The following is a 27,564-nucleotide window of genomic DNA, read 5'->3' on the forward strand; positions in this document are numbered from 1 at the left end:
AAGTCATGGAGTAATTGGATAGTGGTATAAGTGTGTTGTACACACTGGCTGCATGAGCTGACTTATGAGCCAATCGTCGAGATATGGGAAGATGTGAATGTGCTGTCTTCTTAAGTGTGCTACTACTACTGCAAGGCATTTGGTAAACACTCTTGGTGCTGTTGAGATTCCGAATAGGAGTACCTTGAATTGATAGTGCTGACTGTCTAGTAAAAATCTGAGATACTTACTGTGCGCTGTGTGAATGGGAATGTGAAAATAGGCGTCCTTGAGATCTATAGCGGCAAGGAAGTCGTTTTGTAAAAGGAGAGGAAGGACCTGTTGTAGTGTGACCATATGGAAGTGATCTGATAGTATGTACAGGTTTAGTGGTCTGAGGTCTAGAATAGGCCTTAGAGATCCGTCCTTCTTTGGAATTAGAAAGTACAGGGAGTAAACTCCTTTGTCTTGCTGGTGCAGTGGAACTAGTTCTATTGCACTTTTTTGTAGGAGGGATGTTACCTCCTGCCAGAGCAGTATCAAATGTTCTTGTGACATTGGATGCTGTTTGGGTGGTATGTTTGGGGGGGGGGGTAGATGTTAGTTTGAGACAGTAACTCGATTGAATTATTTGTTGCACCCACCTGTCTGATGTGATGTTGGTCCAAGCAGGCAGGAATTGTTGTATCTTCCCCCAACTGGAGTGGAATGTGGTGGGGGAAGTGGAGGGAAGTCATTGGGCAGGGGTGGAGGCAGAGCGGGAGTTGTTGGTTTTGTTTCTGCCCTTATTGTTGTTACCCCTGTAACCTCCTCTTTGGTAGCCCCTACTATAGGTGGATTGAGTAGGGGCGCTTGTAAGAAATCCGTAACTGGTGCTATGTAAAGCGCTCTGATAACTGATTCGGTTCGGTTCTAGTTCGCGCTATATAAAACTCTGCAAAAAAAAAAAAAAAAAAAGTAGAGGGACTAACTGAGGAGTATCCCCTGGCGGTGCCTCTGTAAGATGAGCAGCAAAAGGAGCGTCTGGGAGCTTGCGACTGCAAGGCTCCCATAGATTTAGCTGTGTCCATATCCTTTTTCATTTTTTCAAGGGATACGTCCACATTAGGCCCAAATAAGTGTTGCTCATCAAGGGGTTGGTTGAGGATGGCACTTTGTACTTCAGGTTTGAAACCTGAAATGCGCAGCCAAGCATGTCTACGCTACAGGACACTGGTATTAACTGCCCTTGAAGCAGTATCTGCTGCATCCAGGGCACAAAGAATAGAGGTATTGGTGATGTTTTTACCCTCTTGTATAAGCTCATTTGCCCTATTTTTGTATTATCTGGAAGGTGCTCCATTATTGATTCTAATTCATCATAATGTGCCCTGTCGTATCTTGCAAGTAATGCTTGAGTATTGGCAATACGCCAAATATTTGCTGCCTGTGATGCTGTTCTTTTACCTGATGTGTCAAGGAGCTTAGACTCTTTATCTGGTGGGGGAGCCTCGCCTGATGTTTGTGAATTTGCTGCTTTGCGTGCGTTGAGACTACAAGGGAGTCTAATGGTGCAGGCCCTTTAATGTAGGCTGGATCTGAAGGGGCAGCCTTATACTTTTTTTCAATTCGGGGGTTGATGATTCGAGCCCTAACTGGGTCTTTGAAGACTTCTGGCGCGTGCTTAATAACCCCTTTCAGCAGGGGTAAAATTGATGTGGACCTTTGTGCAGTGTCAAAGGTATCCATAAGGAAGTCTTCGTCTACTGGTTCAGTATGTAGGTCAACCCCATGGTATTGGTCAGCCCTATGTACCAGTTGGTTAAATTCCATAGTGTCTTCTGGTGGAGAAGGCCTGGATAGATATATGTCATCTTGTGGGATGTTAGGGACATCTGGTGTGCTATAATCATCCCAAGGGTCAGGTGAGCCAGGAGGACTAGAATGATCTGGTGGCTCACTATCTGCACCACCCTGTGTCATTAGAGGTGTCATCTCTGTTATCATTGTCTGCTAACGGAGTAGGAGATGGTGTAGGGGAGTGATGTGGTAGGGGAGGAGGTGGTGGAGGTAGAGGAGAAGGAGAAGGTATCCTTAGAGGAGAGGTTGAAATGTCCTTTTTCTTAGGATGAGGAGCAGGTGCAGGTGTGTCCAATGGTCGTTTTTTAGAGCTAAGAGTTAGTCGACCAGTTTTTGGATCTTTAACCTGAGTTTTTTGTGTAGCGTCTGGATGGAATAAGTCCTCTGTAGAAGGTAAATCCTTCGGTGCCGAAGGCTTATTGGGCACCAAGCTATGAGCATCTTTAGGTTTTGAAGCATGTTCTTTGGCAGTGTCTTTGGCCGGTGGAACATTTGTCTTTTTCGGCTCCGAGGGTTTTTTCGGCTCTGGGGATTTTTCCGGCTCCGGGGATTGTTTCGGCTCCAAAACGTGGGAGTCTGGTATTTTGACTGGCAATATTTTGCTCGGCTTCGAGTGTGGTTTTGGAGCCGAGGAGCTAGTGCTAGTCTTCGGCACTGAGTGCTTATATGCTGGCGTGGAGGAAGACGATGTTTTCTTTTTCGGTGCCGGTATATGTGCGCCGGCACCTGGGGCAGGCTGACTCAAGTGTGAGTCGCCTAAAGGCTTATAAGGCTTCTTTGCCGACCTCAATGGCGGGGCATGGGAAGCAGTGTCTCGCTGGCGAGGGTGTGACCGAAGCCTTTTTGGAGGGTGTAGAGGAAGGGTCGGGGTCGACGTTTGTACTCATGACCCGCTGAGCTGGAGTGATGTCCTCGACGTCTGAACCTTCGGCATCGGAGTAGCTGTCGATGCCATGTTGTTGCTCCTGTTCTGGGACGTCGACACCCTCTTCGAAGATGTCGTCTGGGATCGAAGCTGACGAGCGAGCTATTGTTCTTCCAGCTCCTCAGTCGGGGATCGTCTTCTTGGAGCAGAAGGAGGCACAAGCGGAACAGGCTCTGGCCTTGTGCTCCGGTGAGGGGCAAAGGTTGCACACCTCATGGAGATCGGTGTGGGGAAACTTCGACCCACATTGAGGACACTTCTTAAATGGCGTCCTTTCCATGAGCTGGAAGATGAGGTTTGGGTAGGTCCGAAGGCCTTCGTCGACGACCGGAATCGAAGACTTCGGAGTTGAAGAGTACCGTTGATTGGAAACGTGTTCGAAAAAATACCGTTGAGTCGGTGAGGATTGCGCGCCGAAGGAAAATCGGTTCCCACACGGAGCGCAGGAAAGACATCCGAGCCCGGTGGCGGAAAAAAACAATCTAAGGATGGAGCCGATGCCCATGCGCAATATGATCCAAAGGAGGAGTCACCTATCCCGTGACTTCCAAAGACTTTTCAGGACAAAAACAAACTGCAAACATCCGGGCCCAACACTAGGTGGCGATCTATGCGCAGTGTGTAATCTGCAGCTCATATGCCTCGAACACCTTCATCCCTTAGTGGTTTGAGGTGACGGGTTTCGATGTCCCCTTTTTATAGTGGGGGTTTACACTTCATCCTTTAAAAGGTGCATGTGGTCCTCGCTCAGGTGTGAGCTTTTATGTTTGGAGAGGAATGAGTGGAAGTCTATCCACTAACCATGTAGAACTATGGCTGGAACCTATTTGTGTGCGGTGATTTATTGCCATTTTTCGTAGGAAATCTTTGATTCTCCCCCCAAAAGTTATGTGGTTGGGTGGGAGTTGCAGGGAATCAATGTTTTGTAGTGGTGGAGGCTTCTTTGCTGGAACTTCCTTTGGCTCTTCCATTGTTCTATGCCCCCTCTTGTGTAACCAGTAGAGTTGTGAAGATGATAGGGTGTTGCTCCTTGTAAGAGCTTGCATCTTGGGAGGTGGTTTTCGTACTTGCATAATATTGCTGCCTGCGAAAAGACCCCATTGAATAATAGTTCACAGGGTCTCCATGTCTTTAGTCCTATTACTATGCTTTTAAAAATTCTCCGGCGCAAAAACAATCGATGGACAGAATGCAGAACAATGTCATACATTCACCTCAGTACAGACATCTGGGCCTAAATCCATAGTTTTTTGCTCACCATTCCATTCCAGTGTGAACCAAGCCATATGCAAATCAGTCTTGGCACTGTGCTCAATGGGAGCAGTCCAGTCCGAACTGCCAGGCCAGGTCCTCCCTGGACTGGAAATAAGCATCCTAGGACCGGATTTGGGTTTTCACCACTCATCAGCCAGGACAGCTTGACTCCAGTAGCATGGAGGGCAGGGAACCCACATCTGGGCATACCCGTCCCACTCGGGGTGACAAATGCAAAAACAACAATTGATGGACATAATGCAGAACAATGTCATACATTCACCCCAGTACAGAGTTCTGGGCCTAAATCCATTGTTTTTTGACTGGGGGTGAGTGTCTAAAAAGTTTCAGTGCTCCGTCCATCATCTCCTTGTGTTTGCTCTAAGTTGGCAGGGTATGCCCAGATGTGGGTCCCTTGCTCACTTTGCCACTGGATTCTAGCTGGCCTGGCTGATGATGGGTGTTACACAGAAACTGGTCCCAGGATGCTTGTTTCCGGTTCAGGGAAGACTTGGCTTGGCAGTTCAGCCTGGATTGTTCCCATGAGGCACAGGGTCAAGACTGATTTGCATATAGCTGGGTCTGAACTGAGGTGGCGCAGTAAGCTAAAGAATGATGATGGATTCAACCCAGATCTGTGACTGGGGATGAGTGTCTGAAAAGTTTCAGCGCTCCGTCCATCATCTCCTTGTGTTTGCTGTGTGTAAAGAATTTCCAACATTTGGTCAACTTGGGGCCAGAACAAATGTTCTCCATCAAAAGGACGATTAAGTAGGTGTTGTTGCACCTCAGATTTAAATCCCAAGATAATGGAGCCATGCATCATGTCAAACGAGAATACTTGTGTTGACTCCTTGTGCTGCTGTGTTTACTGTATCAAGGGTGCAATGTAAACATAAGGACCGAGATGGTCTTTCCTGCTGAGACCAGTTCCTCTCCCCTTTGTGTGTATTCAGAAGGCAGGTGTTGAAACAACTCCTGCATCTGGTCCCAATAGGCAATATCATATTGTGCAAGTAAGCCAATGGAATTGGCCATGAAACTATGGCTAGCTGTCCCCGTACCACTCTCTTGCCTGCTGCGTCTAGCTTCTTACTCTCCTTGTCAGGTGGCAGGACATCCTCTGTCCCCTAAGAATTTGCACATCAATATACAGCGTAGATGACTAAGGTGTCCAGTTCTACATGTTCCTTGATGTATGGTCAGTCAGAAGGTGAGGACTTGTACATACGCATAACCCTATAAGTAACTACCCTGGCTTTGGCTGGGTCTTTAAAGGGCTAGGTAGCTGGTTTTAGCATCCCTTTGAACATAGGTAAGATTTAGCAGCCCTTTTTACTTGGGTAAGAACTGGATAGTTCACTCTGTTTTAGAGAGGGTCCGAACTAAGAAAGTATCCTCTTCCTGAACTACATGTACATACACTTTATGGTATTGGGCTGTGCATTGTATTACCTCATTGTATGGGACAGTATCGTCTGGGAGGGAGAATTTGGAATGACATAGGTCTGGGTCAGGCTTCTCAGGAGGGTCTGCAGAATCATCATCCCAGGGGTCTCCTTTCTAGCCTAGCTTCCCAACAATGTAATTTGGCTCATCCTCATGGTAGGAGCTATGTTGTCCGGCCGAGGACTGTGGTGAACCAAGAGATGTGTATGTCCTTTGGTAATGTGCTTTGAGGTAGAGGAGAAGGAGGTGGTGGGGTAAGAGTGGGTAGGGCAAAGTGCATTGGTCTTGTACCCCGGTCCTTGCACCTCTATTTATGCCTGGGAGCTGTTTCTGGCATTAACGCTCAGTCCTTCTCAAAGGCTGGCTTCTACTCAGGCGTTAGTTTGTCGCCTAGTCTGGGTAGTGGTTTAGTAGTAATTGTTCCCATCTGTGGATGGGTATACAGTCTCTTTTGCCAGGCATCCATCTGCGCTAGAAGACACTCATGATTAGTTGCTGTTTCATCAGGGCTCTTAGAGACAGTGGTACTTATGTCAAAGAGGTAATCCTTGAACGAGACACCTTCATAGTTGGTGACTTCGGCGTAGAGGTATGTCTTGTCTCCCAGTGTTTCGGTGCCGAAGTTGGTGTCAGCTCTGAGTAGGCTTTCAGCACCTGCCTGTTAGTGTTTTTGACCTCAGCATGGGATTCCACGTTGAGGAAACTAAAATTCCTGGTAACTGGTCAGGAATGCTGGGGGCCCATGATTGTGGGGGGCTGCCGGCTCCGTGGGCTTCTTATGAATTCGACCGGTGCAGCAGCCATTCGGTGCTCAGCTCAGGAGGGTTGGCTCGACTTCGAGGGGCTAATGGCCCAACTCCCTCTGGGCGGTGCTCCACCTTGCCTTGAGAGACTTTGGTGGGCTTGGTATGATGGTCTGTCATACTCAGTGTTGTTGGTCTGTGCAGTCCTGTTGCTTAGATGTCAAGGTGGGTTTGTTCTTACTATTCGTCTGGACCGGAGGAGAAAACAGACTCCGGCGACAATTGGTGTGCAGGAATGTCCAAAGGCCTGAATCCTCAATGCCATTGGTTTCTTCCTCAAAGATGTCCAGAGTGTCCTCCATGGAGTGTCTGTAAATATTATGATGGGCCTAGTGGCTGTACCTATAGTGAAGAAGAGTCTTTTTGGACCTGAGCACTAGGCACGCCTAACACTTGGTGTCATAGTTTTGAGGCAACAAACAAACTACACATCTGGTGGTGGTCAGACAAGGGGTATTTTGCATAACAGTGAAGGCAGTATTGAAAATGGGGCCTGTTCCATTACCAGCTGTATGGTTTGGGATAAGAAAGCGTCAAGTAAAGGTTTTGGGACTTGAGGCCACTAGCCGGGCACGCAGACCAGCAGTGGAAAGTCTGTCAATTCTCTGTGTTGTGAAGGTTTCTGTAGTGAGTCAGCAATAGTATGTCGTTTTCTGTCTAATAGGTGTTGAAAAAAGACAGGGAAAGGTAGAAAAGTATCAATGGGTCCCTCGAATCTGGAGGTCATGTCTGAACCTGATGGAGTAAAACAAAGAATTCTAAAATGGAGATGGTACCCATGAACAATGCAGGCATGATGAGGAGTCAGCATATACCTCGCGAATCAAGAGAATTCTTTGAAGAGAAACAAGCTGCAAATGTCCGAGCCCAGCACTAGATGACAGTAGTATGCAGAGCATGTGTATCTACAGCAACACATGCTATGAACAGATATGATATTTCTGCTTGGAACTGGATGACCTGTTAAAATGTTTGCATACTACACAAGGGTGTCTGTAGATTTGCCCCTTAAATACACAGCTAATACCACTGCCACTCACTAACAAAGTGTTACAATTAACAAAGGCCTCTGCACCCATTGCCCTTCTTCACCACCATTAAGGAGAGTTCAGAGCTTCTTTAAATAATGCTTTAGGTACTTGACACAATTAAGAACACTGTGCACATCAAATCAATTGTTTAGCCACTTTCGTATTTAGTTCCAAAGTAAGGAAAAAAGATATTACAATTCATAAAATGTCTCATGTGTGATAATTATTTCACAAACAATTCCAATGGAGAAATCAACTTTACTAAAAGAAAAAACAATACAATGATTTAGATCTACTCTTCTTGATTCTTGATCCTCCATCTCATAAAAACATTAGATTTTGCAGATCAAACATATTGCTTGATTATTAAAAATATAAATTATCATCATGTAATGTGTCTAATCGAACAACGTAGTTAAAAATAAACATTTAAACTAACAATGTGAGTAGTTTCAATCTAGATTCTAGAGTCCTTTTGCACATTTGTTGGTCCTTTAATCAATTTGATGATTTCTTATGCAGTGTTTTCTTTTTTCACTTCTATGCTTGTAGAGTGGTTTGAAAAATGAAAAAGAGCCGGTAGCAGTAGTTTAAATAGGTTAAGGTCTAATAGCCACTACAAGCTATTTACACCATATGCTGGCGACAACATTGACTGAAACTTGTATTTTTCCAGTATGCTGCTCTTTCACTCGATACCCAAAGCCTTCAGTTGTTTATGGACAGTCTTCAGGTAATTAGAATCCGGGTATCCACTCCTAAGCAAAGAAAAACAAAATTATAACATGATAAAAATACATCAGAAACTCCTATCTAATAGACAAAAATAAAATGAAAAACATCCGCCTTTTTCATCAAACGATATGTTGTCGCAGGCAATTTAATATCAAACATCTTTTGTTTTCACCACACATGAGGAAAGCTAAATGCTTTATCAACGTCATCGAGGAAGAACCTATCATCATCAGCGACTACAGAGGCGTATTAAGCTGGTGGTATATGCCATCATCATCTGTATAGAGCAGGAGTGGCCAACATAAGTCCAGGAGGGTTGAATCCCTACCAGATTTTCCATTATTTAAGGGCATTTTACATGAAATGTATGCAATTTATCCTATGTGATTATTCTGAAAATGTAGCATGCATCTGACACTCCTGGTCTTACCTAGTGGATTATTTGCAAACCAACACACTGAAAGAATTAACAAGACAAATCAGTTGAATACACGGTAAACACTTCTTGTTTCTTCTTATTAAGGGAAATATGGAGCCTTGAAGACCTGGCTTTTCACTCCTTCAACTCTGTAAGCCTTGTACATATGTGCGCCGACCTCTTTCCGCAGCGCCTTAACGTCCCTGGGCTAAGTTTGCGCTTTATAAAGCTTATATTCATTCCTTCATGGAGAATTTGGAAGCTGTTCTTTTGGTCCTCCAGGGTTGTAGAGGGTATTCATCTTATGCCCTAACAGAAGACCAACCGCAATATTTATAGATCTCTATAGCCTCTTTGCTAAGCGTGCTCCCTGTTTACATGGCCGCTCAGCACAGCTTTTGCTTTTCACAAACTAGTGTTCCAAGTTGGAGTTTGTTTTTGAAAAGTAAACAATAAATGTACCTGCCATACTTGGCGATATCTCCCAGTATGTGGAGCTAATTTTTTGCCTTCCTCTTTAGGTCCGCCAGGATTTTCTTGAAGGTTTTCAGAGAAAAAAAAATACAATGGAATGTTGGCCCTAAATAGGGAGCACGGTCTAGGGCATTTAGACTAGTGGCTCAATGTCCTTGGGGCCCTCTGTCCATTTGTGGCTCTGCTTCCAGAAAAATGCAGATTCACCCAATTTAAAAATCGAGCCCGCAAAACTTATGGTTGGCAGATAAGGTATACTCCACCAAATTTGTGGCATGGTACCCTGTCCGCCAAACTCTAAATAGACTAGTTCTTTTCGAGCATTTTTATCATCAAGTCAGAACTACACCTCATTACCAAAGAATGACTGATCTGTATGGAGAAGAGTGTATGGTTATGGGCTAATGGCAAATGGTAAAGAAGCCGATTCTAACAGAAGGTGAGCATGTGCGTCTAAACTGGAAGGGAGTGTTGCAGTTGGAATTTTGTTATAAGGACTTGCATACTTGCTATCCTGGCTGGATTGGGATATGCAAGGCCTTTTGAGGTGTCTATTGTGGCACCTAGATATTGTTGGATGCGGGATGCTGGAGGGGAGACTTTGGGAAGTTTATTGTAAACCCTAAGTTGTGAAGTAGTTGGGTTGTGTGGTGTGTGTGATTTACACACTGGGTATGCAACTTGGCTTTTATGAGCCAGTCATCCAAGTATGGGAAGATGTGAATTTGTTGTCTTCTTAAGTGGGCTGCTACCACTGCTAGACATTTTGTGAATACTCTGGGTGCTGTGGTGACTTCGAATGGAAGAACCTTGAACTGGTAATGCTGACCGTCCACTACAAATCAAAGATATTTCCTGTGAGCAGGGTGAATGGGAATGGGAAAGTAGGCATCCTTGAGATCTAAAGTGGCAAGGAAATCGCCTTGTTTGAGTAGAGGAAGGACTTGTTGAAGAGTGACCATATGAAAATGGTCTGATTGTATGTATAGGTTTAATGGTCTGAGGTCCAAGATGGGTCTCCGGGTTCCATCCTCGTTTGGAATCAGAAAATACAGGGAGTAAACCCCTGTGTTTTGATGGTGCAGGGGAACTGGTTCTATTGCATGTTTTTGTAGGAGGGAAAGCACCTCTTGTTTTAGAAGAGTTAAATGCTCTGTTGACATTGGACGCTGTTTGGGTGGTATGTTTGGGGGAGTTGAAGTGAGTTCCAGGCAATAACCGGATTGGATGATTTGTCTCACCCACCTGTCCTTGGTAATGGTGTTGTAGACAGGTAGGAACTGTATCAATCTTCCCCCGACCGGAGTAGAATGGTACGGGGGAGCGGCGGGAAGTTATTATTTGGAGGTGGAGGCAGTGCGAGTATTGGTAGTTTTGCCTCTACCTTTGCTATTATTGCCCCTGTAGCCTCCTCTGTAATAGCCTTTGGTAGAGTAGGTCTGTGTGGGACTCTTATAGGAGGTAGATGCATTATCTGTGTTAAAGCCTCTAGAGGTGACCCTATAAGAGGAGCAACGAAAGGAACTACTGGGAGCTTCCGATTGCAAAGCTCCCATTGATTTGGCAGTATCTGTATCTTTTTTCATCTTCTCTAAAGATGAATCTACAGTCGGTCCAAATAGATGTTCCTGGTCAAAGGGTTGGTTTAATATGTTAGTCGGAACCTCGGGTTTGAACCCTAAAATCCGTAGCCAGGCATGCCTGCGTAAGAGAACACTTGTATTAATAGCTCAGGAGGCTGTGTCTGCCGCATCTAGACCACATCGAATAAAGGTATTGGTTATTAGTTTACCCTCCTGGATGAGATCATTGGCCCTTGTTTTATATTGATCTGGAAGGTGTTGTAGTAAGGTCTCTAGTTCGTCATAGTGAACCCTATGGTACCTAGCCAGTAAGGCCTGTGTGTTGGAAATTCTCCATATGTTGGATGCTTGTGATGCTGTTCTTTTACCAGATGCATCCAAGAGTTTTGACTCTTTATCAGGCGGCGGAGCATCGCCTGAGGTCTGAGAGTTAGCCCTGGCGTTGGAGACCACCAAGGAATCTAAGGGAAGCTGTCCTTTAATGTGAACAGGGTCAGTTGGAGCAGACTTGTATTTCTTTTCTACCCTGGGGTTAATGACTCTAGCCCTTACAGGGTATTTAAAGACTTCAGGAGTGTGTTTGATTACCCCTTTTAACATTGGGAAAATGGAAGTGGACCTTTGAGATGGTGCAAAAGTGTCCATGAGGAAGTCTTCTTCTTCTATGCGTAAATTTACCCCGTGGTATTCTGCAGCCCCGTGTATAAGCTGAGTGAATCCTATAGTGTACTCTGGAGGGGATGGTCTAGATGGATAGACCTCCTCTTGTGGTATATTAGGAACATCTGGTGTACCATCATTTTCCCATGGATCATTTGGGATATAAGGATGACTAGGGTTCCCCTAGAGGTTCATCATCCCGTCGTCCCCAGAGGTGCCCTCATCATCTGGAGGTGGAGGAGATTGTAAGGGTACTGGAGATGGGATAGGAGAGATGTATTGTGGAGGAGGAGGTGGAGAAGGAATCCTTAAAGGAGAAGTAGCAATGTTTCTTTTCTTTAAAGGAATTGGAGGTGGTGTAGGTTTGTCCATTTTCCTTCTGTTGGAAGGATTAATTCTAAGATGACCTGTTTTTGGGTGTATTTCCAGAGTTTTTTGGGTTGGATCAGGTCAAAAAAGCTCCTCTTCTGGAGTTTGATGTTTCGGTGCCGATTTTTTGGGGTCTGAGTGTTTGTGTGGCACAGTTTTTGGTGTTATTTTATGCTCCTTTGTTTTGGAATCAGGAGTTTTCTTGGGTTCCGAAGGTTTGCTTGGGGTCTTTAGAACCGGTTGTTTGTTTGGTTCTGATGATTTTTCGGATCCGAAGTGTGTGTGCCAGTGGTCTTACGAACCAGTTGTTTCTTCGGTTCAGATGATTTTTTCGGATCCAAAGGTTCATTGGTAGTTGTTTTCGGAACTGGTTGTTTCCTTGGTTCCGATGATTTTTTCAGATCCGAAGGTTCAGTGTCTGAGGATTTCATTGCCGAGTGCGCCGATGTGGGACCAGGCTTCAGTGCCCAGGAAGGCAATGGTTTTTGTTTTGTTTTGTCTTTTGTTGTCGGTGCCGAGGATGGGGTTTTGGCACAGACGGTAGGCTGGCTCGATCCCGAGTGGCCTAAAGGCTTATATGTTGACTTCTTTGCCGGTCCCGAAGGCGGGACATGGGAAGTTTGATCCCGGTGTGCACCTAGGCCCGAAGGTGAAGGTGTTACCGAAGCCTCTGTATGGATGGATGGGGGAGGGGTCGTCGGTACTTACGACTCGCTGCCCTGGAGTGATGTCTTCGACACCAGATTCTTCGGCTTCAGAGGCGCAAAAGGTGCCTTCTTCAATGTGCTACTGCTCCGGTACATTGATGCCTTCTTGGAAGATATCGTCCGGTATCGATGTTGATGATTGAGTCATGCTTCTTCGAGCTCGACGATCTTGTATGGTTTTCTTGGAGTGGAAAGAGGCACAAGCTGGACAGTCTTTGGCCTCGTGCTCAGGTGAAAGGCAAAGGTTACACACCTCATGAAGATCGTCGTGTGGAAACTTGGATCCACATTGAGGACACTTTCGAAAAGGAGTCTTTTCCATGAGCCAAAGGGCCTGATGGCGCAGATGGGCCCAAAGGCCTGCGTCGACGACCGGAACCGAAGAGTTCAAGCCAAAATGTATAAATGACCGCCAAGATGGTCATCATTTTGTCAGTACTCTTCACTGTTTGGTGCCAGGCTCTGGTTACATGACGGAGCTGTGCACCACAAAGCTTTTTTTCTTCTTTTTTTTAAAATAGCAAATCCTTTTTGAAAATAAAAAGGAAAATTCTTACCTTACCTACTGTCCCATATCACAAGGGTTTGCCTACCAGTGACAGACCAGCAGGTGGTATAATTGTTTTGAATGTAGCTGTAGGCATATCTTGCAATGGACAAGGTTACTTAAGGCCAGCATGGGTATATGAGCATATGAGGAGTATTCTTCAGAAAATAATTGGGACTGTTTTTAATAGGAATACTAATTCAAAATTAAAGTGAATGCATTCAAGAAAAAACGTACTTGAAGATGTAGTACCAAACAAATGATCCTGCAAAGCAAATCAACGGGATTCCATAAGGGTCATCAACCAGGGTTAGAGTGCCCTAACACCCACAGAAGATGGAGATGGACACACATGATATTAAGGGTCTATCTGTAAGTAAGTAGAAATAATGTATACTCTTGTATACGGACGCTCATTGTAAGAGGAGGTGGGGGCAGGACTACACGCCCCAGTGATACTTGCAGCAGCTCTTTTGTGCCCGGAGGCTCTTACTAAACGGCCTGGGGATCCCGCTGCACGGGACATGTCCGGGCCAAGAGCAAAGCCCGTCTGTGCCCGTCAGAGGACAAAGGAGGCCGGACTGGGCCTACTCTCCTGGTCCTCCTGGAAAACTATTTCATCTTTAAATCTGAGGGGCTAGACTCACACAAGGGCCTAAGCCGGCAACAGGACCCACCAGAAGATCCCGAAGTGAGTAACTACTCAATTAGTTTAACCCCTTCCACGCTCAGCTCAGCTCAGCTCGTCATGCGCGTAACCTGCCGTACGCGGATGACGAGCTGAGCTCGTCATGTAACGCGGTAATTTAAAAATTGCCACACACAGCGGGAAAAGCCACCGCAGCGATGCGGTTAATCATTTCAGCATAGCTCTGTGGTCCGAAGCTTCCTGTGGTCCCACCGGTCTGCCTGTGTACTTCTTCTGTACTCTCCCCAGGTCACTAGCATTCCTGCAAAAATGAGGAAAAGGAAAGCTGTGGTCCCCACGCCACCTACTGGATCAAAGAAATCAACTATAGACTCGTTCCTAGCTAAGGAAGGGGGGGCCATCTCAAAAGAAATTGATCAGGTGGCGAGAAGGCTATCTGTTGATCCAGCAAGACCTGGAGATTCATCTTTATCATTGTCTATGTAACCGCACAGATCGTATGGGCGACCCTCGGAAATATGGTCGCAAAAAGCGACATTGCTCAGCTTTGGGGTTCTCACAGACCGCCCACCGTATCCAGGTGGAAGGAGAACATGGGCTGGTGCAAGTTCCGGGAGAAGACTGTGTACCTTTCCCGTGGCCGGCCCAAGAAATGGGGTAGGATCTGGTCCCAATGGAACGCTTATCGTGGAAATATATGTACTCCCCCACAGGATGTAAACCCTGATGTTTCTGCGTCCCCCTAATGGGCATCCAGTTTTCATTTATCGCCAATACTTTTGCTTGTTTCCTTGTCCGCCCCTGGTACCCCACGCTAACTGATTGCAATGCATTTATCTAGCTCTGGAGCTTTGCCCGCATGGACTCATGATTATGTAACACTGTACTTTTGCCTTGTGAGTTATGTTCTTTTTCTTTTGTATGTTTGTTTGTTCTAATAAAAATTTACAAAAAAAACAAAAACATTGTCTATGTAAGCCCTACACTTGGCTGGCCTACCCGGGACCATGCAGGCACCCGATAAAGGGGATGTGCTGATGGTCCCAGATGGCCCCAGTTCCACTATCTCTCCCTCTGGCCCTGATAATAGTCTGGCTACCCTAGATTCACCTGCGGGAAAGGACTTGGGTATGCCTCCAGCCTCAAAGCGGAAACATAAGACTAAAAAATGTGAAGTACTGATCATACAAGATGCACGTTGAAGGACATAGAGGAGTTTGGGGATCTTCGAACACAAAAAATCATAAAGACATTGACATTGACTGAGTTAATGATCCCACTTTGGGATAAAATTACGTAACTTATGTCAGACTCGAGATTAATCCTGGACAAAGTCGAGAGCGTCCTGGCTACCACCAATAAAAGTCCTTTAACCTCAACCCTTCATGCCCAAGTCACAAGCACTAAACAGCCCCTTCCAGAGCACTCTAGCAGAGGTCGGTTTCATACTCATACTCATACTGCTATGACAGCCGACCCTGCTAGCCTGAATATCCTACCTGGGCACACAGTAGCTGAGGCCACTTCTAAGCAGCTAGCTGCGCCCTATGTCATGCACTCCCATAGCAGAGAGGGAACCACAAATGTCTGCCAATCCTCCTCTCTTACAGTCCATTAATCTCCCCCCAGATCGCTGTCCCTATACCTTGATTTTAGGATAGGTTCCAGGTCTCAACTCCCCGAATCATGAAACCACGGGCCTACCACTGGCTAGGCAGATATACTAGATACAACGTGACAGATCATAGGCACATCTTGATGGCTTTGAGGATTTCCTGGATAACGCTCTTGAGGAAGAGTCTAGAGGGTGATTGCGTGATCATTACTCTTAGATACCTTGAACTGGCACGCAGCATCCTGGACATTCATCCCAGTCCTATCTTCCCCAATCCAATATTACATTATTACCACTGGGCTTTTCTTATAGACCCCCTCATAGCATCATATTTAGGGAGCATCTTTTTGCCCGTAGTGGGGGCAGATTTTACCCAGGGTGGATTGTATGCATTGTCTAACCACTATGGACCCTTGGTAGACCTTAGCAGGCTTGAGTGACTCATAGATGATAAAACCAGATGTCCTATTAATGACCCCCTCCCCTCAGGGACCCCCTTACAGGTTTCGGCAGACAATGAGGTTCTTTCTTACCTAAACACAGATCACCTTACTAGCGGGTTTCCCATCAAAGTTGCATAACCCAGCAGGAAGGTCTTATAACCCCTCTCTCAACCCATAGTCAGGGCAGCGGAAGAGACTTAAATCTTGTCTCAAGGAACATGGCTGGGGTATCTGCACATTTTGCAGACACAGCGTATATCTCATTCATTAGATCCTTTAATATTATTTGCCTCCAGGAAACATGGGAAGTCGGCAATAAATTCTTTCTCGAGGATTTCAAGACTTTTTTCCTTCCAGCGGTGGGTTCCAGAGCAGGTAGAGCGAGAGGAGGTCTTGATTATGGTGGGTCCGTGAAGCAATTGAAGTGGGACGCTAAAGTGCTCCAGGGCCTCAAATTAGTGGTGGGAAGATCGCTTTTCCTGAATTTTGTTTATTTTTATAATGCCAAAAAAGGAAGGAGTGCGCTTTCAAGTCTACTAGAACCGAGAGAGGCCCTAGACTCATTGTGGGGAGAGGGCCTCTGTCAAGATAACCTAATCGTAGCCGGGGATTTTAATTGCCACCTCTGCTCGACTCACTTCAACATCAGCACAGCTTACAAACATGTACGATTAGAGTGGGACTGCATACGGAGCACTCCCCAGAGGGGTTCGGAATGAACAGCCTTCTATACTCTTTCAATTTAGGATTTACCATATATGGGGGCCTGACCCATTTAAAACCGTTTTTCCTCCAACCTACAAATGCAGGGGTCATTCCACGATCATCGATTATATAGTTATTTCTGCCTCACTGGGGGGGTCTCCACTCTGTTTCAAGATCTTACTTAGTCCATAGTGATCACAAACCCCTGACGCTAGTGCTTGCGGGGAGGGTAATCAGCAGGCGCATTTCAGCACATCTGCAGGCTATCCTTAACCGATCAGGGGAGACGCCTACGCTGGTCACAGGTAGACCCTAAGGTTTTTAATTATTTTCTTTTAAAACTCAAAAACAGGAGGTTCAAACCTGTTTAGAGCCATCAGCATCTGATGACGAGATTATTAAGTAATTTATGGCCATCAAGCAGTCAGCCACTAGTCTGTTATCAGTTCCCGCAGCCAAGCGTATCCCTGATCATCCGAAATGGTTCGATGTTAAGTGCTCTTGGGGCCATCGCCTTTTGGAGAGGGCTTTGAAACAGATCCCCAGGGATAGAGTATGGGCGATCAATTGCCGTAGCAACTATAAGGGGGCCCTTAACCGCATTGCTGCGGCGCATTTTCCCGCTGTGCGCTGAAGTTTTTAAAAACCCGCGGTTCATGACGAGCTCAGCTCGTCTACGAGAGGTGTACCTCATGACGAGCTGAGCTCGTCATCAGCGTCGATGTGGTTAAGGAACGGAGGCGAATGCTACAAAGAGAGAAATGGGATTAGTTAACCCAAGCGAGTGAGCAGCAGGATAGTTCTCTATTCTGACAAGTTATGAATAGACCTTGCTTTTCTGAACCACTGAAACCCGCTTTATGTATTGATATTATTATTATTAAAAAAATGTATAAAGCGCGTAGTCACCCGGAGGTATCCCAGCGCTAAGATCCCTACTTCTGCGGGTCAGGGGGCCAAGAAAAAAAGGGGGGGGGAGGGGTGAGGAAAGACAGAATTCGGGAAGGGCAAGTTGGAAATTATTATTATTATTATTATTTTTTTATGGGAAAAGATGGGTTTTCAGCCACTTCCTGAATCGTAAATAGTTTGGTTCAATTCTCAGGTCGCGGGGGAGTGCATTCCAGAGGCGTGCGGTGTGGACCGCGAAGCGTCTTCCACCCGAGCGTGCCTTCTTAAATCTGGGAATGATGATGAGAGACTCCTTGTCCGATCTGAGGGATCTTGAGGCTTTGTACGGTCTAATCAATTTTCTTAGGATAGGGGGGCCTTGATTTTGCAGCAGTTTGTGGGCCAGGCAGAGGGCCTTGAATTTCACTTGCTCCCTTACTGGGAGCCAGTGAAGGAGCTTCAGTGCTGGTTTGGCCGACGCTCTGGCAGGAGTATTGGTGAGAATCCGGGCAGCGACGTTCTGGATTCTCTGTAACTTGTTCATAGTTGCCTCGGGGGCGCCCAAGTAAATAGAGTTACTATAATCAAGCCTAGAAAGTATCAGGCCTTGAATTAGCAGTTTTTGCGAGGTGGGAGGCAGAAGGGGCAGGATCTTTCTCATTGATTTCAAGAGCCCGAAACAAGTCCCGGCTACTTTTTTCGCTTGCGTGGTGAACGAAAGATCGGATTCGAGCCACACGCCCAGGCTTTTTACTTCCTGTTTTGGGTCTGGGGGGGGGGCCCAGACAGGGTGGCCAGATGTTCTGAGGGAGGGTAAGTCCTTTCTGACCAAGGAGGAGGATGTCAGTCTTTGCTCCGTTCAGTTTTAAGGCTGAACTGTTCATCCAGCATTATACCCCGGAATAAAGGATTACCCATTTCGAAGGGGTTTATAATTTTTGAAAAAGTGAGGGATCTACTCATGTCATTTTCTCCTAGAACTGCTGTTGGGCATTGAGGGATTGGCCAGAGTAAGGCCCCAGGATCTGATGGGTTACCGCCTGACCTATTTTAGGACAACACTGATGTATTGGCCCCGGTTTTGACAAGGGTGTTAAATGCAGCAACAAGGAACAGGTTGCCACCTTTGTGGTCTATTGCCACGATCGTACAGATCTTCAAGAAGTGGGACAAGTATAACCCCCATTGTTATCACCCCATTTCTCTCACCAATTCTCCACAGTCAAAGTACTGGGTCGGGCCTTATTAAATAGGCTTTCAGATTGGCCTCATACGCATATTATTATCTCTGATGTGCAGTATGGTTTCCGATTGGCGAAATCAACCACAGAGCAATATTTAAACCACTATCTTCTAGTTTCTAAATGTACGGTGGCTCAATCTGGTGCACTTTTTCTGGGTTTTATGGACCTCACTTTTGCATTCGACTGGGTGAATTGTAAAAAATGATGGACCCTATTCCCTGGGGGTTGAGACCACCATTGTAAACTTACTAAGAAACACACCACAGCCGCAGTTAGACACTCACAGTGGGTGGGACTTAATGATCATTTTAATTGCACGAGGGGGGTACGCCATAGGTGTATTTTAGCCCCTTTTTTATTCACTTTTTATATAAATGGCTTAGAGGTAGCCCTGACATCCTTACAGACGGACTGCCTTAGAGGGGGCAGGAAAGCAATTCCAGTTCTTTTCTATGCCGATGACGCAGTGCTGATGGCATGCACAGCGATGGGCCTACAGGCCCTGATTGATGGATTTGTCGCCTTTATGAACGGGTTGGACTTGTCGGTCATCTTCACTAAGTCGTAAATTTTGGAAGTTGGCCCTCTGGGGACCCGTTCTAAGACATTCAAGGCAGGTGCCCATATTTTAGCTTAGGTCTCAGCCTTCCCTTACTTGGGAATTTTATTTGATTCAAAATTGAACTGGAAACAGTTGCTGAAGGGGAATGTAGGAGATAGGAACACATCTATGGGAGCCATTGCTAGCTATGCCCATAGACTAGGTACCTGGTCCCCGGTTGTGATCTTGAAGCTCTATCAGTCCTTCTGCATTTCCAAGGTTCTGTACGGAAGTGAGGTCTGGGGTTATATTGCGACTAATAAAATTCAGATCGCAGAAAATACGTTTTTGAAACAAATTCTGAAGGCTCCCCAGGATACACACTTGTTTTCCGTACGTGAAGAATTAAGAATAAACTGTATAGCAGACATGGTGGCAGTAAAACCTTTGACATGCTGGTTGAAGATCTGGTCTAACAATGAGTCAGCTCTCAACCGTTAGATCGTTTCAGATTGTTTATCATTAGACCTATGCATTAAAAATCCCTTGGCTACGCTATGTTAAAGAGCCCTTCACTGCTATTGGCAGGGTAAATATTTTCTTTAAACATGACTCAGTGAAGCCTTGGGACCTGAGTACAGAGAAAGAGCTATTCTTTAAATATACCAAGGCCTCCCTTGAAAATATTGAGCTTACCAAACCAGCAGTGAGAGGGCCCGTTCTTTTAAAATCAGTACAGGGAATGGATAATTATATATCCATTTTAAGACATGCTTTGGATAGATTTTTATTAAGTCGTTTTAGATTTAATAAGCTCCACCACTTTTTAGTCAAGCCGGCTGGCTTTGTTATACATGATGTGTTATACATGATGAGATAAGAGGTCCCTGTGGCTGAGATTACAGTTTTAGACAAGCCCGTGTTGCCTTAATGTATCTGCAGCTTCTGCCTAGTGAGCATTTGCTCTTTGCAGTCACAAATGTCTTAGGACCAGCTTTTAGTTCTAGAAATTCTAGATGCGTTGATGGTTGATTGGATTTTGCGTCTTTGCACATTACTTAGGATGAATTCTAGCTGCATTGATGATGTGTTTTACTACTTGCATTTTATTTTATGTTTTAATGTATCTTTTATGGTTGTGATTACTTCCTAGTAAAGATGACATATATATATATATATAATGTTTATATATATATATATATATATATATATATATATGTGTATATATATATATATATATATATATATATATATATATATATATATGTGTATATATATATATATATATATATATGTATATGACCAGAAACTCTCTCCGAGGAAAGAAATGAGTCGCACTCCTCATGGTGAAACATCCATTTAATAACCAGCAGTGGCAATTCCTGACGCGTTTCAGTCAACATTTGACTTTTCTCAACGGCTAGACCACGGCATCCACGAACTGAAAAACGAACCAAACAAGCAATTGCTCACATTTAAAGTTTTTGCCCCCTGGTGGGCGCCTCGATAGGCTACAATTTTTTAAGCATGCTGGTACTTGTTGTACGTTTAAAGTTCATCAATTATTCCCCTCCGGTGGGTGATGCCCTTAGATTAGCTGTATTATACACACATATATATATATATATATATATATACATATATATATATATATATATATATGTGATCAAGCCGAGTGTTCGGTGAAACGCGTTGGGCTAGTTCCATATTTCGTTTTGTCATGCTGGAAATAAATTGAAGCATATGAAACACGAACTTCTGGTCTGGTGGAACGATTTATAATTGGCAGGTAACCCTCTGACCCTGCACTGCACCGCAGTTTGTGTGTCCCGGTTTTTTCGGAGGAAGAAAAACGGATATATATATATATGTATACTCTTTCATTCTGCACTCCATGTATACTTCAATATGCATCTTTTAGTGTTCTTCATTAGGATGTGTGACAACAGCTGGAACCAGAGGTTATGGCAAGTACCATTAAATATGCACCATTTCAACCATTTATTTTACTTTTATATAGGTAAATCAACTGTCTTCGTTTTAGTAGCATACCTAGTTTTTAGTTTCCTGCCAGGTGTTATCATCTCTTTAATGTTCTCTAATAAAGCATTTTTACAAGGCAAATGGAGATCTGATGGAGGCATATTGACTATTAAAAATGGCACAGTGGCTTCACCCTGAGAGAGAACCTGTAGGTTTTGCATCACTATTTGCTTATAACAAGTTTCTGGAATCATACCGTCTTCCTCTATAAGATTTTGACCATTGGTAGTTGACAATAGAAAATATCCTGAATCCTGTGCAGAATAATCTGGGGAATCCCAGGTTAATAAAGGAGTAGACACTAGCATTTATTTATGGGATATCTTTATTCAGGGGATGGACTTCCAGATCTGTGTCAAAGGGTGATGTCACTTCTGGGTCAAGGTCTGCTGGTCACATCACTTCTTGGTCAGGGTCTGCGAGTCATGTCACTTAGAGAAATGATAGATAGAAATAAGGCACTGAGAGAGTTGAGTACATTTGATGATTCTTGGGCATAAAGAAGAGCGCAGCATCATAGGCACAGCACAGAGATAAGTGCCAGGTATGATGACATGGTGCTCAGGGTTTTCCCAATGCCACTTTGCCCCACTATTTATGGCTGCTTGTTGAGAACAGAGAGAAGTTCTAAGCAATGTTGCGTATATTTTCTGGTTGGAATATTAGCATGAGGAGAGTGGAAGACATTGCAACCAAGGAGAATATGAGAGTGACAGGATAACATTATCTAAGTCATAGCTGGTCCTGGTGTCAGGTTTAGGCAGGGAAGAGGATATAGTGAGGGCTTGGGTAGACAAATTAACAGAGCAACGGACGTATCCTGTGATTTGGCAAATACTAAGGGCTTGATTTAGATCTTGGCAGACGGGGTACTCCGTTCCAACGGTGACAGATATCCCGTCCGCCGAAATACAATTCCTAATTATATTCTATGGGATTTATATTTCGGTGGAGGCAATATAAGGCATGGGGAAAAACAAAAGAAAGAACTAAGATGATGGTCGAAGACTGGTATTATAAGAGATGAAGAAGAATGAATCATAGGAGAAGAATAAGATCACTACTAAGAGCCAGAGGAATAAGAAGAGTGATGCCACAAATCAAGAAATTGGAAATTAAAAGAATGTAGTTGGCCAGTGGGATGCTAAAATAATTTAGAGAATGAACGGAAAAAAGATTAACTGAGGGAGGAGAACAAGAAAGACAATAAGAGGGATGAAAAAAACCCACAAACTACCAGATATGGGAGAGGGTAGTAAGAAGAAGGAGTAGTTAGAGTTGCAGGTGTGGCAGTATTGAAGGGAGGAATTCAGGATTCCATCACACAAAAAAAGGTTCAAGTGAAAGAAAAGACTGAGAGTAAAGATGACCTGGGTGTAAAGAAAGTGTAATCTGGAGACCAATACTGATTGCCACAGGAAGGACCGGGACATAGTGGGGTAGATACAATTTGAAAAGCAGGGGCTTCTGGAGTTTGAAAAGGATTGTGAGAAGTGTTGTATTAAAAGGAGGAAAATAGGTAAGAAATACACAATAACAGCTACACGTAGCTGAAAAAGCAAAGTAATACGGTAGCAGCAACAGTGGAAGTAACAACGATCAGGGTGATGGGTAAAACCTTTCAAGTCCATGTGGATATTACAGTCCCAAGTAGTGTTCCTAAAGGTAAATTTGAATTATTCCTAGTACTTAGTTCTATCATAATACAAGAATTGTGTTATGTTTGTAACAGGGAAAGAAGATTAAAGCAATCTTTGCAAGTGGGCCAGATCATAAAAGATTTTCATCTACATTCCAATATGATTCCGTCTTTCTTGCTGTATTTGAAACTTGATGTCATGGGCACAGTTTGCTGAAACAGAAATTCTCTTAAGGATCATATTTAAAATGTATTAATTACAGCAAGCTTCCAGTGTATGTAATGGGAATATCAAAACCATGTTTTTTGCGTACGAAAATACAATAGATAGTGTATATTTCCAAATCAGCACTGAATGAAGGTTTTGAACAACGTGGAACTATGGAAGTATAAATGGGCGAAATGCAGAACAACAACACAAACTAGGATCAAATTATACAGCACTGCTATTGAATAGATGTTCATGATCAACTTTCCAATACATAATCAAGAGGATCCTATTAAAAGTAGATGTACCATTGTTCATGAAATATATCATGGTTATACAAAGCAAAGTTTTGCAGATTACTGTTATCTTTAAATAATGCTGCCATAGTAATCATGTTTATGACAGTTTAAGAAAGAGTAACACAAATATATTTTACCTTTTGGTATGGTACATTTCCTATAGAAATGCTACATGCTTGGGCATTCCCAAAACTCATCTTGCTACATTTAAGGCTTCCTTCCATGCTGCTGCTCGTTTGATCTTGTCCTTTTAATCACATCACCTCAGTACAGTGCTCATGATATAAGCTCTAGGGGTGGGCAACGAATTCTGCTCTGCCGGAAGAGTTTGCAGAGTTTTGCCCACTCTGCATGGAGCACAGAGTTCTGACAAACTCTAGCGTGGAGCACAGTTATCCTCTCACACGGCTTACCAATGTTAACTTGGCGAGCGCAAATGAGAAAAATCATTTGCAAGACCACAAACCCTTGAGATTTTCCAGCGCACTCCCGCTCGCGTTGAGAAACCTGCTGATTGAGTAGAGCATCTACTCAAGTGGCAGAAAAAAGCATGCCCTCTTGTTCTGCGAGTGGTGCAGTTTGAGCTGATTTTAAAGTGTGGGACAAACCCCTGGTGCAAAAAATCAGAGCAAGCTGAACAATTTACTGCACTCTGCTGCTTGCAGAACTCCGCAGAGCACAGCAGATTTTCTGGTACTTCGCGACGTTTCACGTAGCAGGACTCCGGGACTCCACCCAGGCGTAATAAACTCCCAATTAGTAGCAGGTTAACCTACAAACTTGCATGCCTAGTGCACAAAGTTCTACACTCAGATTACTCTCACTATCTCTCACTATCTTATAAGCAAACTGAAGGTTTCAGGGAGCCATCAGATTCTACGAAGCTCACGCAATCTCCAGGCTTGAAACTCTAGTCTTCTACAAAAAAGACATTGGGAGCGCATATGGAGCAGGAGTGGCCAGACAGAGTTTGAAATGCTTTCCTGCCTTTAATCCACACCATTACCTCTCTGTCCACTTTTGAACAAAAATTTAAAAATTCCTTCTGGGTTAATACATCATCCTTCCCTACATCTAATCTCTGAACTCTGCCCTCTTTTGTAATTTTTGGGACATCACTGTACCACACTTTTGATTCAGAACAAGAAATGTTGTTTCCACGATTACCATTTTGCTCCAATTATGTATACTTGAGGATTATTAGTATTGCTAGGATCTAACTTTTGGTCCTTATATACCATCCTACCTGCATATTTTTCTCATCGTTTTTGTTTACTCTCTTTTTTTGTTGTGCTTGATCTGATTCTATTTTACATACATTTTATTTTATGCTTTAATTGTGTTCTGGATCGGTTATCTTCACTTTGTAAAAGTCTCATAGCCTCTCAGGCCTTGTATGTCCTATTTAAAAATACTCAATAAATAAATAACTTTAAAACTTTTTGGTATGAAGGATATCGAGAATTGAGCATCAGTTTACCCAATATAAACTTATTCAGCGTTTGCAGAGATGCCCCAACAAAGTACAGATCAAATCAAGGCTACTAAGTTTGTAAAATATGCACAAATTATCTGGTATTGATCACACAGTCAGCCATTCATTTGAAAAGGTAGGAAAGGTGAATAAAAGTAATCTGAGAGGAAAATCAGAATGGAGTTGATCACTATTTTTTCTGAGCTCAAAGTGTTTCGAGGCTGTCTAGAAAGCCAAGAAAGTGGAAAGCATGCCCTGCACATTGGAGATTAAAGAGAAGTTGAAAAAGATCCAACAGTCCTTTGCATGGCCATCAATGCGAAGTTGAGTAAGGACAGTTTCTGTTCTGACAACAGTTTTTTAAGACCCTGAGTTGGGATAAGAAATTGATATTGGGCATTAATATGGCAGTTCTCACTTGTAAAAATTATTTAGGATTTAGACTTAGTCGAGGCCGGGAATAAGAGTTGGAGAGGACTGAGCGGATTAATGGTAGTTAAGTGGTAAATTGCATCTGCATCCACACCGAGTTCTCACCATAAAAATACATACTAAAAAATAAACAAATACTTGTAGCTACAGTACTGGTAGAAACAACTGGCAAATTTGAGGTTCATAGTGGTCTACAAAACAAATTTTCTAGACCCTAAACATATTGTTAAAGGACAAATACCTTGATAAGAGCAGTGTTTCAGTCTATCGCTTTTTGACTATTTTGGAGACTGGAAAAGTAAACAATAAGCCAAGATGTCAAAAATATGCAAAGCAATACGATTTTTTCCATCTTTAACAAGGCCGAAAAAATGGAAACTGAAGTACTTGATATGAGTGCCTACTCTGACCATCATAAATAAATAAATACATAATTAAGCTTTAAGCAGACTGAACACAATCACCATATTACTAAATGTAAATGTGTTTGTATTTATATAGCGCACTTCTACCCAGAGGTCTCGTAGCGCTGTATTCATACCGCTGGGGAACCCATCCTGGCTTTCCTGTGAAATGTCCACTCCTGGGCACCCCCAAGGTGAAGCCAGGCATCCAAGCGCTGCTTGGGCCGTTGTGGAGATTAAGCAAGCTATTGCCCAGAGTCACAGAGTGGGACCCATGATTAGACTAGGCACAGAGGCGAGAATTATCAGGTCCGGCGAAATTGAGTCCAAGATCCACCGAGGCGGGAATTGAACCCTGGTCCCGGGCCAGACCTCTGCATCAGGGTCTGCGGCTCTAACCATGGAGCCACGCTTCTCCACAAACACACTCTTCATTGTAGGATCGCTATTCCATTGTGTTGTTTAGTACAGCATTTATGGGGGGATTTCATTTAGGATAGAGTAATTCTAGATATCTGTAATACAAGAATTGTATCAGTCGCAAATCTATGTCAAGAACATTTTTAATTTTGACATACTTGTTCCTTCCACCATTGATGGCCGTTTTGTGAGAAATACTGTTCCACGTCACTCTATCTTCGGAATTCCTTGAGTGGATTTTGAATGTGTGTCCTTGATCAAAGGCTTTTTTCAGCAAAAGCAATATCCTCTGACCCTCTTTATTGTCCGGCAGGAATGCTTCAAATCTTCCACCTTTGTATGGCTTTCCAGGGTTTGGATCTTTTGGCTGTTAAAATTAATTTGGGCAAGAAAAGTCAAAGCTCAAAAACATTCAATCTTTTTGGATGTAGTTGGTGTTCATGTAATTAATCCTATAACCGCAGTGAGAGTTTAGAAAGTCAAAGTTTATCCAGACTGTTATACGTTTTATACATAAACATCAATACTGTACTATTCATGCATTAGAAGTAAATGCTCAAAATGAACAGAATACATTGTGTAGGGAGAATATTTATCGACAATCTTAATAACAATGGGGAATATAATCCTTTTGATAGTATTTGATGTGTGTAAGTACTTATTCTTAAGAGACCAGTCCCTACTTGCTCTTAAAAATAACATTTTATCAGGCTCTTCCCTTATTCGGGTACAAACAGATTCTTCTCATTATTACTTGAAATACAACATTTGTATACTTACTTTTCAGCTTTACATTTCATGGTTGTGAATTGATGAAGAATTTATCACTTATTAAATGAAGACATATTTATATAGGAAGAAGTCTATCTCAAATACAACTGAGATGACATCACCACTGCTAGTAATGAATGGAAATAAGCCAATGAATTTTAGTCTACTCAAATGAAACAAGCATTTGCAATGCAATAGGTCTTGCATTTACACAAGTTTGAGCTATTGACATTGTAAATGGCAATGCCTTTTATTTTTGCTCTGTTTTTAAAACATAAATAAAAGGCATTGTCATTTACAATGCCAATGGCTTAAACTCGCGTAAATGCAAGAGCTATTGCATTGCAAATGCTTTTTTTTAGTTGCTCCCAGTCTGTTGAACACCGGCATTGGGAGCAGCTTGTTTGTATTTGCAGCTTGCCATGCACGCTTTCACTTTGAGGCGAGTGCTGTGAGAGATGGCAGCTATTCTTTTAAGTGAAAGCGCGCATGGCGCGCTGCAAATACAAACAAGTTGTCGCCTCCCTCCACCCACCATCCCCTGCCTTAAAAAACAAGACAAACCAGCGCGACCCAGGCGGCCTGCGCTCACAATGCGCGATGTTTATAACAGCTTCATCGATGTGCATGCAGGGACTGGATGCTTGACTGGCAGCGGGGAAAGAAAGTCCCCAGACTGTCACGCCGCGAGTAAAACATCCAGTCCCCGCGTGCACATCTTCTGTCCCTCCTCGTGCACACTGAAATCACATCGATTCCAAAAGGCCCTCGCCAGGGCGAGTGCAACGCATGCTCGCTGCTAACACCAGGCGAGACCTAAAACGGGTGATAAAGTCTACCCCTGCCTATGCATAGGCTGTACATTAATCAGTCAGACCAAATGGCTGAATTATGTTGAGAAATACTTATGTAGCCCAAGGAGGACCAAAAGTAATTCTAATACTAATAGTTTATAAACTATCCCATTATCAACCTAATGGTACGCTGCCACATACTGGTAGCACTACACTAAA

At 43.7% G+C, this 27,564-nt stretch overlaps 1 protein-coding gene across 3 annotated transcripts in view; it reads right to left on the reverse strand.

Moving 5' to 3' along the window:
• Positions 1-7,420: 7,420 nt before the first annotated feature.
• LOC144755921 (uncharacterized) overlaps positions 7,421-27,564 on the reverse strand; it is a 203,607-nt gene continuing 183,463 nt past the window's right edge. For all 3 annotated transcript variants that reach the window (XM_078645318.1, XM_078645319.1, XM_078645320.1), the window contains 2 exons: positions 25,939-26,147; positions 7,421-8,038 (listed from right to left, as the gene is read on the reverse strand). In XM_078645318.1, coding sequence (XP_078501444.1) covers positions 7,969-8,038; positions 25,939-26,147 — 279 coding nt within the window. In that variant the 3' untranslated portion in view covers positions 7,421-7,968. The remainder of the gene's footprint in view (positions 8,039-25,938; positions 26,148-27,564) is intronic.

Source organism: Lissotriton helveticus, chromosome 5_1 (assembly GCF_964261635.1).
Source record: "Lissotriton helveticus chromosome 5_1, aLisHel1.1, whole genome shotgun sequence".
Lineage (NCBI taxonomy): Eukaryota > Metazoa > Chordata > Amphibia > Caudata > Salamandridae > Lissotriton > Lissotriton helveticus.